At 42.1% G+C, this 13,493-nt stretch overlaps 1 protein-coding gene across 2 annotated transcripts in view; it reads right to left on the bottom strand.

The window, feature by feature from the left end:
* LOC118119351 (inactive phospholipase D5) overlaps window positions 1-13,493 on the bottom strand; it is a 44,833-nt gene that overhangs the window by 4,590 nt on the left and 26,750 nt on the right. For both annotated transcript variants that reach the window (XM_035173240.2, XM_047342444.1), the window contains exons 2-9: window positions 11,766-11,902; window positions 5,388-5,571; window positions 3,633-3,741; window positions 3,193-3,320; window positions 1,890-2,087; window positions 1,068-1,204; window positions 743-908; window positions 536-626 (exon numbers count right to left, since the gene is read on the bottom strand). In XM_035173240.2, coding sequence (XP_035029131.1) covers window positions 536-626; window positions 743-908; window positions 1,068-1,204; window positions 1,890-2,087; window positions 3,193-3,320; window positions 3,633-3,741; window positions 5,388-5,571; window positions 11,766-11,902 — 1,150 coding nt within the window. The remainder of the gene's footprint in view (window positions 1-535; window positions 627-742; window positions 909-1,067; window positions 1,205-1,889; window positions 2,088-3,192; window positions 3,321-3,632; window positions 3,742-5,387; window positions 5,572-11,765; window positions 11,903-13,493) is intronic.

The raw sequence follows: 13,493 nt of genomic DNA, 5'->3' as shown, positions 1-13,493 counted from the left end.
TTCATCTTCTCGGCTTCACACGGGACATGTGTTGTTACGGGGCCAAGGAAGTGAAGTGTTGAATTTGGTGCTATTTAGACACGTGGAATGTTTTATATTAATAAACTTTGAATGAAGAGGTGACCGGCGCTCTGTAGTAGCGGCGACTGGGATTGGGACAAGCCAACAGCCCGTTCCAAACAGACCGGTTTAGAACAGGCACTGCACTGGAACAGATATGAATTAACTTCCTTTAGTACTGGCAGAGTAAGCAATTAAGAAAATAAACACATTTGAGGTGCTGGTAGTTGTTTGTTTTTGCTTTGGTGAGAGCTACAAGCTGTTTCCAGCTGCCCCCAGTAATGCTGAGCTAGGTCTAATTTCATCCGAGCTCTATCTGAACAGGGAAATCAGTGTGGCATCAACCTCATCTAATTTTCCCTGAACAAACAATATTACCTCCCAAAATGCCGAGCTGCTCCTTCTAGCCGACTGAAAATTAGATCTGCATGAGGTGAGAGGGGACACAGTAATAAAATCTAGAGGATGAGCTCACCTAAATAAATGGCTCTGTCGGTCACCATAAACCTGTTATGGTTTATTCCCTGGAGACTGCCATCCCTCTGCACTCTGGGGTTGAAGTACTTCTACACACACAGACACACACATACAAACACACACACACAGGCATACATTTGTGCAGTGAGCGCTGATGAAGTGTATCTTCGGAGTTGTAAATAGTACGTAGCGGCCTTGTACTCACAGCTTCCAGAGAGCAGTTGGCCTGCTCCATGCACAGACTCCTCAGGGACCAGATAAAGTTGAAAGTGAGTGGTTGAGTCTTTTCCCAGCAACTTATCAGCAGACGCACCCGCACCTTCCTCAGGATCAGAGCCTCCCGGATTAGGCCATCGATACGAGACCAGTACCTTGGCACAGACACACACACACAAATGTCGGCACATAGCCAGAAGGCATACACAGAATTTAATCACTTGAATCAAAGCAAAGCATTCAAGCTTTTGATGATCGACGCCAGTCAAATCATCCCAAAGAAAGCAGCTCGTGCAGCGGCAGAGTGGTCTAACTTGTGGGCGTTGCTGCTGACCAGGGGCAGGTAATCAATGATGGAGATGTATATGAAATGGCGAGCTTCTTGGATGATCCAGGAAATGGCTTCCAGGTCGTTGGTACGATCTTTGGGGATGAAAACATCTGGAGAGCTCTGTCAAGAAAAAGAGGAAGAGGAAGGACAGTAGAGAAGTTGATTATCTTATTAGTTATGATAATAGCTAATTATCATTCTTTATAGAGGACCACAAGGATTCAATTGTCTTCCTCTGTTTTATACACTTGTGTGTTTTTGTGTAAGTGAAGCCTCCATGTTTAACTGTACGTGTGTTTTTTTATATATCGTATTAATCTTGCACCGATGGACGCCACAATCAAATCAACGGTTGTACGCTGCGGGTACGATGACTTCGCCATCGCTCATCTCCAGGAAGCAGATGTTGCTGACAGACCGCGTCCTGCAGAGGCGCTGCGTGTGAATAATGTTCTCTCCCACCTGGTTGTCGCCTCCACTTGATATGACTGCTGCACTTCAGTGTGTTACACAGTCACGTGAGATGAATACAAAAATTAATACTTTTTCTACCTTTGTCGATTTCTCAGAGAATTATTCATGAATGATTTTTTTTTAAAAGCTGCAAATTATATTGGACTGACAATTTGGTACAACTTGATTGAATTTAAGGGGACTGGTGGGCCTTGGTGCAGGTATCTGCTCTACTGAGTGCCATTCTAATCTTCAACAATTTTGTAATAGTGATACTGAATGATATCTCTTTTAGAAAATGATAGTGTTTCTCCTGGATTCATGTTTAACACAACTGAATGCTATGACTCACAGAGATGAAGGCCTGAGCCTTGGTGCTGTTGAGAGTGAAGTCCAGAGGAGCGTTCTTGTTGTAGAGCGCAAAGAGACGCTTGGACCAGAAGGAGGGGATGAAGTCTCTGTACTGGAGCCCCCAGTAGAGACTGAACACTCTGTGGAGGTCCAGAGCCAGACAGCTGCAGTCGTACACCAGCACTCCCAGCTCCTTCCTCTGGAGAGCAAAACAAATTGTGTTAGATCACCATAAGCACGGAGACGACCAGCATTCACGTGATCTAAATCTCCTGAACACTGTCACCATTACTTTCACCATCATCGGCAAAAAATGCTGTCCATCATCTCCATCAACATTCCCATCAGATTTCCTTACACAGGTGTCTTCACCTTTCTGCTTTTACTTAAAGACAATATTCACCTACATATACACAACATATGCCTTCTTATGTAAAGTGCATGTTGTCTCATCCAATTATCCCAGCACCAGCTATTAGTGACAAGACAATGCACTGGTTCTTCTCTCTGTCTTTTCCCTCAGCAGCGTTTCTTAACTTGTCCCTTTTAAAATTTCCTTCTCATTCTCTCCCATTCCCCGCTATGAGCAAATTCTCCCTAATTGAGTTTAGATCCCACTTACGTCAGTCAAATTTAATACAACCTACTTTATCTCCCTCAAAACAGACCAACATGCACATGAATAGACTAAAGATACTGTCCTTAATGGGACTTTTCACAGACTGAAGGAAAACCTCAAACATGGATGTTCTTATTGTCCAGCTGCCTAAAACACATCCATGTAATTTGGATATAATTGGATTCTGACTTGAGAGGCAGTAATACTGAATTGTGAAATGTAGAACTTTACATGTATAAAAGTGATTCTAGAATTACTACTTCTGGTTGTACAGAATAAAACACTCCAGGTCCAAATAAGTTATGTTGGCCTCATTGAGCCTCCCTGCAATTCATCTTCCTAAGTCAAGGCCTCTGGTTTCTTTGGGTGTCTGAAGATGGATGGAGCTGCATTTTAATGAACCAATGATTCCCACCTTTGAAGAGGGAGATGAAAGAATGGCCACTTTCTATTTTGGGATGCCACCACCTTGCATGCCCTGACTTAAATCTCTATACAAAATGAGAACACATGTTTTACATTGAGATTTACGTTGGTAACAATTTTTCTAAATGTGTGTGTCAGTACAGTTTATAATATATAACTATATTTACACAACTGTTTCTGAATATGTTCAGTTATATAAAATCTGCACTTCACTATGTAGTGTATGTATTTCTGTGAATAGTGAGGTTGTCTTGGATACAGTGGCTAGGGATCTCCAGTCCATGCTTGCACTCCCGATGTAGAAATGTCTCCTGTCGACCACCCAGAACGAGGAGAGGAGGCGACCTTTGGTCAGCGCTGTCATGTTCACATAGTGGACCTCAGCATCTAGACATGAGAGAGAGAGAGAGAGAGAGAGAAGCAGAGATAAGCAAGAAAATCAAAGACAGAGGCTGAAATACAGTCAGATACATGAGAGACGAGGAGAGGACTACAGAGGTTAGACAGACAGACAGAAAGACAGATGAAAAGAGAGATGCGAGAGAGAGAGAGGAGAGAGAGAGAGAGAGAGAGAGAGAGAGAGAGAGAGAGAGAGAGAGAGAGGACAGTCAACAAACCCAACAGACGGAGCTGAGCTGCAGCGTGTTTGAAAACCAACAGACACACAGAATGTATAATACAGTGAGAGTGGGCACTGACTGTGTTTGGCGAGCGTCTTGAGCTCGGTCGAGTCGATCATCCCGCTGGAGATCTTCAGCTGGACTCCTTTTGCTTTGAGCCCCTGAAGCCTGGACAGCAGAGCCCGGCCCTGATGGAAACACATCACTTCAGATTCACGCACTGTTGTCGTGAACGTGCTGTTGTTGCGTTTGACATCGTCACTTATGTCGGTAAGTCCCAGCTGCTGCTGCGACAGAGCACTGGTCGTCGGTTTATTAAAGTTTATTAATAATGAATGTGTCGCATGTCCAAATCACATCAATACTTCACTTCCCTGGGCCCTTAACAATACATCAACAGTTCCTAAGATATGTGAACTCCTTTGAGACATGCAGTGCACTTGCCTGATACAAGAGCATCCCCACCTCCACTAAACTTTGCCTTTCCAGTAAAGGCTACAGTATATTACATTTCTGGTCCAGTCTCCCTCAATGAAGTGTTTTTTTTTTATTTGGGGACTGTTTGTGGAGAGATTGCTGGAGGCTGATAGACCATTAGCCCTTCCCTGCTCTGAGGCCTCTGAAGGAGCTATTACGTTCCAATCCACAGCCTCAGGCTTTCATTAGCCCTGACATTCTCCATTTCTTAAAACAGAAGCAGTGTGTGTGTGTGCGCGTGTACAAAGCCTGGTCAAACCCTCCAGGCAACTTCCAATAACACACATCCAAAATGAATAGTTCGCTTCAATCAGCCTGAAAATAGTCCAGACTGGCAATACCATTTTAAAAGGGCAGTTGCTCATTTCCCACCGTGTGGGTTATTTCTCGCCTTTCACATAGATCATGCTGTCAATTCTTTGTTACTCTGACATTATCCTGTGTCTTGGCTGGAGCAGAAAAACATCTTGTAGTTGAACGACCTTTCGAAATATGACCAATTAAATTATGGAACCTGTTTAACGTCCTCACTGATAATCAAATCTTTTCTGTCACATTATCCGTGCTGAAATGTGACTGTACTCGAAAAAAAGCTCAGCGATAGTTGAGTTACATTTCATGAATATCCCCAGTTCAATAATTTATACTCCTACTCAACTACAAAGGGCAGCGATGTAAATATTCAATAGTTTCTCAGAGCTTAACATCAGCACAACAACAAACCAAACCTCAGAGCTCACATCTGACAAACCTCGACACTCACGACTCAGACATGTTTGCTTTTAATACTGAAATAACCACAGATGAGCTGTGGGGACGCTACAGAACAAAGTCTCAAACACAACAACAATATGATAACAGCATTAATAATATCAGTGATGTTGCAGTCATGCATAAATATAGATTAATGTCCATGAAACTGATTCCCTGTTGCATTGTGGGAAGCTTTGACTTTTTGGCTTGACCACAGGAACCGTAGCAGCTCGGTAAAATGACTGAGTGACTGGCTGATGAAGTTACACCATTGACTTGAGATATGCTAACTTGTGCAATACATGACATAGCAAAATTTAGCACGTTTCCAGCAGTTCCGCAATAGTATAAACAGCAGTTAACACTATATATCCACCAAAGTAAAATACTGCTTATGCTTCTAAACATCATTACCAATCTAATGCTGTCTTATAATAGGCTACAAGTAATGATGATGTATAAAATATTAGTAGTATTAGCAATATAATCTAAGCCACAACTGTTGATTATGTAGAGGAAGCAAAGTCATACATAGATGCAGGAGAGGAAACAGTAAAAAACAGGTACAGCATTTATAGTATCTGTCGGCTTCCTATGGTTTTACCTGTCTGGCCGCCGGCTGGAAGCTGGATTCATAATCAGAGGAGTTGAGGAGCCACAGCGGCGAAACGATCTCCACGACCCTGATGGCCCGGTCCAATAAATTGTACAGGCCCACCAAGAGAGGGACGTGGGCTGTACCATTGTCAAAGGAGATGTCTTCTGGGATGTTCTCAACAAGCATGACTCTGCGGAAAATAATGAGAAGAAAACGAGAGGAAAAACATATTAACATGCTGGTTACATGAAAAAGATGCAAAAAGACAAAAAGCATCATTAGGAGAGGCCATAGAGGCTTGTTAGTGGAAGAATGCTGAAGAAATGAACGTGAGGTTCATGGTCTGTCACAAAGCAATTATCTGTTTGCAGTAGAGCAGAATTATTAGGAGCTTGAGTGTTAATGGTGATATTCGAATCAGCTAAAAGCGATTTTCCTACTCTGTCTCTGGATCGTTATTTTAATGAGAGGAATCAAGATTTCCACAGCGCCGTGCCCTTTGCGTTATTAAATCTCGCACAGGTTGCCAGTGGCGAAGCCTGAGAAGACGTGAAGGTTGATGTTCAGAGATGTCAGCAGCGTAGATTCAGTTTCACCTAGTCAGGGAAAAGGGACAAGTGTTTTTTTGCTGTATTCTTGTTGGTTTCTACTCCCTCTGCTATCACACGGTGCATTTTAATGTCATCATCAGCAGTCTGCAGTCATATACTGTGGTTTGAGCAGCCATAAAACATGAATAATGTAAAGGGATACATGAACATATAGGTAACACAAATCTGCTTTATGTCTTTAGGATTGCATGAAGTAGAGAATCTCCGTATCATTGAGATCATCTGCTTATCATAAAAGTGTACAACCTCACCTGGATGGCAAATGATGTGGAACATTTACTCAGTGGAAGCTGTTTTTGCATTTAATGTATGTTTGTATACATCCCTGTGAAGATCTCTGCGCTTACTGCCGAGTGTGTAATGTCGAGTTATCTGGCTAACTGCAACTCTCTCCTCTCCCTAATGGATTCCCATCTCCTATTTGACTCCACCGGGACGCCTGAAAATGACACGGACATTACCACAGGAGTCAACAAATTGAATTACCCCAGGCTGCCCCCCCACCCCCCCCAGATCTGCAGTCATACAGAACCGTCCAGGCTTTTATCAAGCTCCAACGCTCACCGCATTCTTTCTGTCTCAGGCTCGTACAAATTGATTCTGCCAACTGGATTTTAAGAGAGAAATATAAAGGGGTCGGGGGTGTGTGTGCGGGGGTGGGGGGTATCAGCCTGTGTGACCAGCTCAGACATAAATTCCGCGGCACCTCTGTGCTCGATTAAGTTTCCAAGAAAGTGACAAAACCAATCCTGCTCCTGAATTTATTTGTTTCCATGTGAGGGGGGGGTGAATTATAGTAAGACATGTTATGGTAAATATGCTGCACACGGACTTTACAGGTGCCTCTGACAGATGATCCATACGGTGCTGCAGATCATTCTGAAAGTGTGAATTGGAGCAGTGAATCAGTGGATACGCCAAACGACATCTTTATATTAATATATAAACATGGAATTATTGAAATCTAATCATCACAATACCAGCACAACCATTAATATCATCACAGCAGACATGGACATGATGTCATCATGACTGAAAGGTCAATTAGATTTGCTGGTTGGTCACGAGATGAAGTCATGTGCTGCAAACCTGATAAAACCTGTCAAGTGACATGATTTATTTCTTTAATCTATAAAAAGAAAGGAAGCTTCAACCCCTAAAATAAAAAACTGAAAATGTGTCTCTCTTTTCAGGACAGTCTGACTGGCTCCTTACCCCATAAAGCTCCCTATTTACACATCTAGCAGAAGACAAGGTAAGATCATTAATTTGGAATCATGTCTCCGATCCTCCATCCATTATTTATACCACTTCGGTCCCAGCCTCACTTTCACACCCCTGGGAAATGTACTACAGTCTCCAGTTAAACCAGGCTACATGTCTCTGGACTGTGGGAGGAAGCCGCAGTGTAGCCAATAGTTCTGATGAGACGACCATAGGACACGAAGAAAGAAATTGTGTGTATTGACTGTTGCTTGTCGCCAACTGATCAAATCTTTTCACAGGTTAAAAACTTTGAGAGCTCACCGTAAAGTCGACGTCATTGGTAAAGACAGAAATAACTGCAATCACATATTCAATAGCCTACATCACCACCTGAGAAACAAGGATCATTTCCCCCCATTAACTTCTGGCTATAAAACATAGTCCGTCTCCCTTGGTGAACTCCCCGGTTAGGACTTGGTAATACCAAATAGATCATAGCTCTCCCGACCAGTTGGAGCACAGGGTCAGGCAAGGTGTGACAGCTCAGGGTCTAGCAAGCGCTTCACTCAAGGGCACACCGGCGGGAGCATGTGCGGCAGGTGATAATGTCCTGGCATCACATCGAGAGGCAGGTTGCCAGCTGTACAATATTCCTTGGATAAAGTAGAGCTCGGTCAGGTTTTGGAAAGTGGCCAAGGGTCAAACTGTAGGACTCGCACCCTCCGTGAGGATAACATGCAAATTTCTGCTCGAGTAAATGCCAGTAAAGTTTGGGAGAATCGCAGGTAATCCTCTGTTTGGCTCGAAGATTGTACGCCGAGAAAAGACGCAAGGAAACCAACACGGTGAGCGGAAATTAAATTATAGAGAGGATTATCATTCACGCACAGTGTAGATCCTTTGTTCTTAAAAGACAGCAAAAACTAGGGCAGCTACAGTGCGTGAAGAACAAGGATGGATGGAAAACAGACTGAAGAGGAGGGGCGGTAATCTTATTGTGAAAGAATTCCTGTCGGTTCGGCTCTAATGGCTTTACTGTGATGAATGGTGATTCTGAGTAGTTCCAGCAGTCAGACGAGCCTTGTTACTAAAAGATGAGAAATCAGGGATGCAGTGGTTGTTTCTATTGATTTATGCAGTCTGTGTTGTCCTCTGCTGATCCTGTCTGTTGTAACTATCAGCCAACTAATGGGTCTGACTGGGACCCCAGGAGTTTACATAATAAATAAACAATAACTGCTGTATATGAATCACTAAAGCATGTCAGTGTAATCTGGCGTCGTTATGCCAATTACCACCAAATGCTTGTGTTGCTGTTGTAGCTCGTAGAGTAACAGCATGGGATCATGTTGAAAAATCCTTGTGGCAGATTCAGCCCCTGACACCTGATTTATCATCCAGCCTCTCATAAGCTGCCCGGAGCTCCGAGTGTGCAGCAACCAGATCCTTAATATGTGTAACACAGGAGCAGCTGCAGGTCTGCTTCCTGTGTGCAACTCACTTTATAGGTAAAAGTCCAGATTCAAACTGACGTCATGGGAACCACACTTAGAAAATGAATTTCAATCCATTAATCTGAAACTTGAACCACTTTCTAACCTCTTTTATACGACTGATTGTTCAGTTATTACAATGGTTGTCCTTCACATTTCCTGCTCTGGGCGTTTGGGGACATGCGTGTGGGGGTCAAACGTTTGCATTGACAGATTTCTATTTCACAATAGAGTGTGGATAGCTCGACCCGGCCTGAGCCCCTCGGGTCCCCAAGGGTCACTCTGTCCCACATGCTTGTTGAGTTGAGAGACGTAAAGACAATCTTTGCTTTAACATATTCTGCTTTGTTCGTTTGTCTTCTTGATCAGTTTTTCTCTGTTCAGTCTGGGCATCTTTTTTTTTTTATTCTTTAGAAAAGATTTATATGAGGTTTTTGGAGTCTGAAATTGTTTGTGCAGTGATTTTCTTTAACCTGTTCCACCAGCTTAATTTTTTTATGTTTTCTGGTTGTAACTTGGTTGTTTATTAAGAGGAAATTTATGATAACGTAAAGATTAGTTTGTATTAAATATTAAAACCAACTAACTGCCATTGGCTGGCCATTGCCTGCTTTGCCACCTGATGAAATGTATACGACCCTATAATCTTTACAATCAGCTGTTTTCCTACGTCTGTTGGAGGAAACGAGCTGGAGGACCCACCCTGACATTTTTAACATCCTTTAGCGATAAGCACATTTGCTCTCAGTAATATTTGTTAGGTGCTGTATCCGATCCTGAGGCGGCCGACTGCTCAGGCGGTGCTAAAAGCCAAACAAATTTCACGGTTGAGTTAAGTCTGGTTCTCCACGCATTGTTTCTGCTATTCCGCAGGGCAACTGCAGATCAATACTAACCTGCTTATCGGCCATCTGATACCAGGCAATTACACATGTACACTGGGGAAATATCAGGCTGGCGTCAAATCAGACAAGAGGGCAATAACTGCCCCCAACAACCATGCAACAAACACACTAAGACCAAGGAGGTTATATTATTATAGCAATTATATATGAAGTAGTTCACCCTACATTAACTACACAACAAAACAACAGGCAAAAAAAAAGCTGCTGAGTCATCATGTGGCCTCAGAATGAGCAGTTTTTTCTGCGAGAGGAGAGAAAAGGTCACAAATCAAGTCAGCAGCAGGTCGACTGCCTGTAATTACATCATTCATTAAAAAAAATGTCCTGGATTTCATTTTAACCTAATCACTGGATCATTTTTCACACTTGGTGGAAGAAATGACACATTTTCCATAATGACTTAAACACCTTTAGGAAATCAAGTGAGCAAGAGCGAGGCTCGCCGCACCTTATTATAAACGTGTCTCATGGTCATCCATCACTTTTCCTGTTTTGCAGTGGAACACGCTTTGAGCAAAATACGGAATAAAATCATTAATTATGTTACACTTGCATGATTTATAGGTCTTTCATAAGATGCATGTCACATCATATAATCTAATCATGAAATCTGACCACACACTGTAAATTTGTTTGGAGTCAAGTCCGGAGCTGACGAACCCCGTCATCCTTGACAGAAAGCCAATAACAGCAGATGAATCTATTCATCTCTCACTCATTCCAACCCCCCAGATCCTCCTCTTCTTCCCCTTTGATTAGGTTCACCCTCACCCCCCCACCCCCCCTCGTCTCGCATTTATATCTCATTCTCCCCCCCCAGCCCAGGCTCCAGGGGTCCTTCGGAGGAGGCCAATGCAGCTTTACAAGTTGGGATCACACTTTCAACTTTCAGTGAAAGAGAAGGATGCTTGACTGAGTTCTGTGCAAGGCTGTTAAATGACTCATTTGGGGAAGAGGAGAGAGTTTTGGGCTCCGACATAATGAAAAGGAAAGAGAGAGGTAATTCCAGGAGGAATAGAAACTTGAATGATAAGAGGGGAACCAGTCGGAAGTGGTGACAGAGAAGGCAGATTGCCGCATCAGCCAAACGTCTGCTGATCAACCAGTTTCACTCTGGGCCACCAAGACAGTGTTTTTCTGCACAGCTCTTTAATTTCTCGGGAGATTCCACATTGATAGACTGTGGCAACTTGCAGGTTTCTGGTAGAAAGAAACTTTGAAAACAGCCTGGTAATCACTCCAGACAGTGGGGGAGCTACAGTAATGAGGCAGAGAAAGGAACAGATTTGTCATATTTTGGCGTTGCCACATTATTTTACCTCCGCATGCCCTGTAAATGTAATGCAAGCTTTGTTTAAAAAGTCTGCAGTTTTTATCTGGTGCCTGTGGGTGCTGGGTTGCAACATTACACTGGGATTGCTTGATATTCAAAACTGAACTAACAAATTGTTTCCTGCAATACAAGCTGGTGGAACACAGCAGGGCCAAGGCAAATCAAATCAGAATGGCACTCATAGAGCCCAGACCTCTGCCAAGGCCCAACAGCCCCCTTAGATTCAATCAAGCTGCACCAATTTCCACACTCTCGTAGAAATCTGTTCCCTGAATACGCCTGATATTCTTAATCAAGATCTATGAATTATTCCCTGGGAGAAAAAAGTGAAAGTGATGATATATCAAACAATGTTGGATCCGCCCCTTGATAAAGATCTGCACCAAAATTGAATGTCTTCTTCTCTGACCCACACTTTCACCAATTTTGGAATTTGTTCATTTTTTGTGTGTAATCTTACTTACAAACCAACCAATCAACAAACATAACCACTTTGGCAGAGGTAACTATGTTTTTCATTCTTATAAGCTATAAGAGCACAGATTGCATAAACTTACATTTTGAATAATTTTGAATCAGCAAAACCAAAATAACATCGAATATGAGATATAACACAATGGTTTACTCAGAGGTCTGGACTGCCAATAGGGATCAGGAGATCAATTTTAGGGGTTAGTCCATGATTAAAAGAAGAGACATGACAGGAAATGTTACTTTCTTTGCTTTCTCTGTCACTTCAAACCAGACTGTTCACAAACTTCTCACCTAAAGGCCGTAACTTGTGATGAAGGATCCACGGACTATGAATTGTACGTGTTGGATGCTGCATGTCTCACCTGCAGTTCCTGCTACAGTTCTCCTCCGTGATCCCGTCTTCGTCTTCGCCCCAAATGTCCACGGCTGAGAAAATCAACGCCACCAGCACGGCGAAGCAGCAGACCAAGGCAAAAATCACGATGCACTTCTGCTGAGACTGCAAGAAAGAGAGGAGAGGCAAGATTGATTTCCACGGTTTATTTTCTACTCTTCAACACTATACTGTAAAAACATTGCCAAAGTGCCCCAACCTTGGCTCCTATGAGCTCGCTGCATGCTCTATAGGTGACCTGTCCTCTGATTTAATGCACAGCTCAGCAGGTCATAACATGATACAGGTGGGAATTCAACGCAAACATATGGAAGGTCCACGTATGACCTTGCATGTTCATGATTTCATATTAAGTACACACAAGGAATGAGAAGAAAGAAAAGAGGTAAGGTTATTTAGAGAATCGGCAATTCTTAGTGCTTTACACAGGCATGGAAACACATTCAAAATAAGAAATGAAGAAATAAATAAGAAATATGTTAAAATAGAACCTTTTTTGTTTTAAAAGTTATGGTTAAAATATTAAAATTGTGTTTTTATATAATAACAACAGTTTATTATTTAGAAAATCAATATATTTATTGTATAATTGATCCCATGTGTGTGAACACTACTACGTTTAAAAGTTAAATATTCATCAGCTTACACAGCAGGTGAATGTTGTAATTATTATTTTTGTTTCTAAATGTTGCTGTGTGCACAAAAATTCAATGTTCCGCAGCTTCAGCTATAAAATATCGATGACAGCATTGTTTTGTTTTAATGTTACTCTGCCCTCCTCACAGGTCGTTACACCAGAATGGGATCTGGGCTCATTCCTCATGTGTGAAAGAAAAAAAACAGAAACTCATCAGCCAAAATAAATCCTGTGGCTGCGAAATTGCCTGATCTATTCTCACTGACAGAAGGTGGGAAAGTGTTTGTGCTTCTTGACAAATATTTCCTCGGAGATTTGTAGACGTGGCAAAGACGGCAGAGAAGTGTTCTGCTAAGCTCTGTATCGCTTGTGTCTTTCCATGAAGACAAATCTACCGTCAGAAATCTCAACAAGCACATGAATACAGCACATCAATCAAAATGCAATCAGACCTTTAGTTTTGCATGTGTGAATTTACCACATCTAAAAATATGTGATGCATGGTTATGAACTGATGCCAGTTCAAGGATTCTTCAACTAGGATAACTATAACTTAGCATCTTCTCCTTTGATTATAACACCTTAAACACTTACAATAGCAGGTTCAAGTCATCTCACCTTCATTTTACAGTCTGACGTGCAACATCAGCTCATTTACATGTTTGTGGTGGTGATGAGATGTGCTTTCTTACCGTAATGCTGTTTAAGACTTAACGAAGTAAAGTTTTGTTTTGTGCTTTTGAGCACGTAAGCAAGACCTCTGTCTTTATCTAAACTTAACCAAACATAAACCATTAAACTATGAATCATGCTGTAGTTGCTATATGTGCACATATTAGGTAAAACCGACATTTACAACAACCTCTTGCTTCCATTTTTAAAAGGTAACCAGTGCATCTTCTATGAGAATAACACTATTATGTATTTAATTTCATTACATTCAAGTCTTGAATCAAACCCTAAGCCTTAAAGTCAATAACACAATAAGTAAGTTAGAGTGTCAGGGTGTCCACTCCTCACTCATGTTTTCAATATAGTGAGCTGCTGATGTACCGGAGA

The sequence above is a fragment of the Hippoglossus stenolepis genome, chromosome 12, assembly GCF_022539355.2.
Source record: "Hippoglossus stenolepis isolate QCI-W04-F060 chromosome 12, HSTE1.2, whole genome shotgun sequence".
Lineage (NCBI taxonomy): Eukaryota > Metazoa > Chordata > Actinopteri > Pleuronectiformes > Pleuronectidae > Hippoglossus > Hippoglossus stenolepis.
Note: the sequence above shows the minus strand (reverse complement) of the source record. Positions and strands in the feature narration are given on the sequence as shown.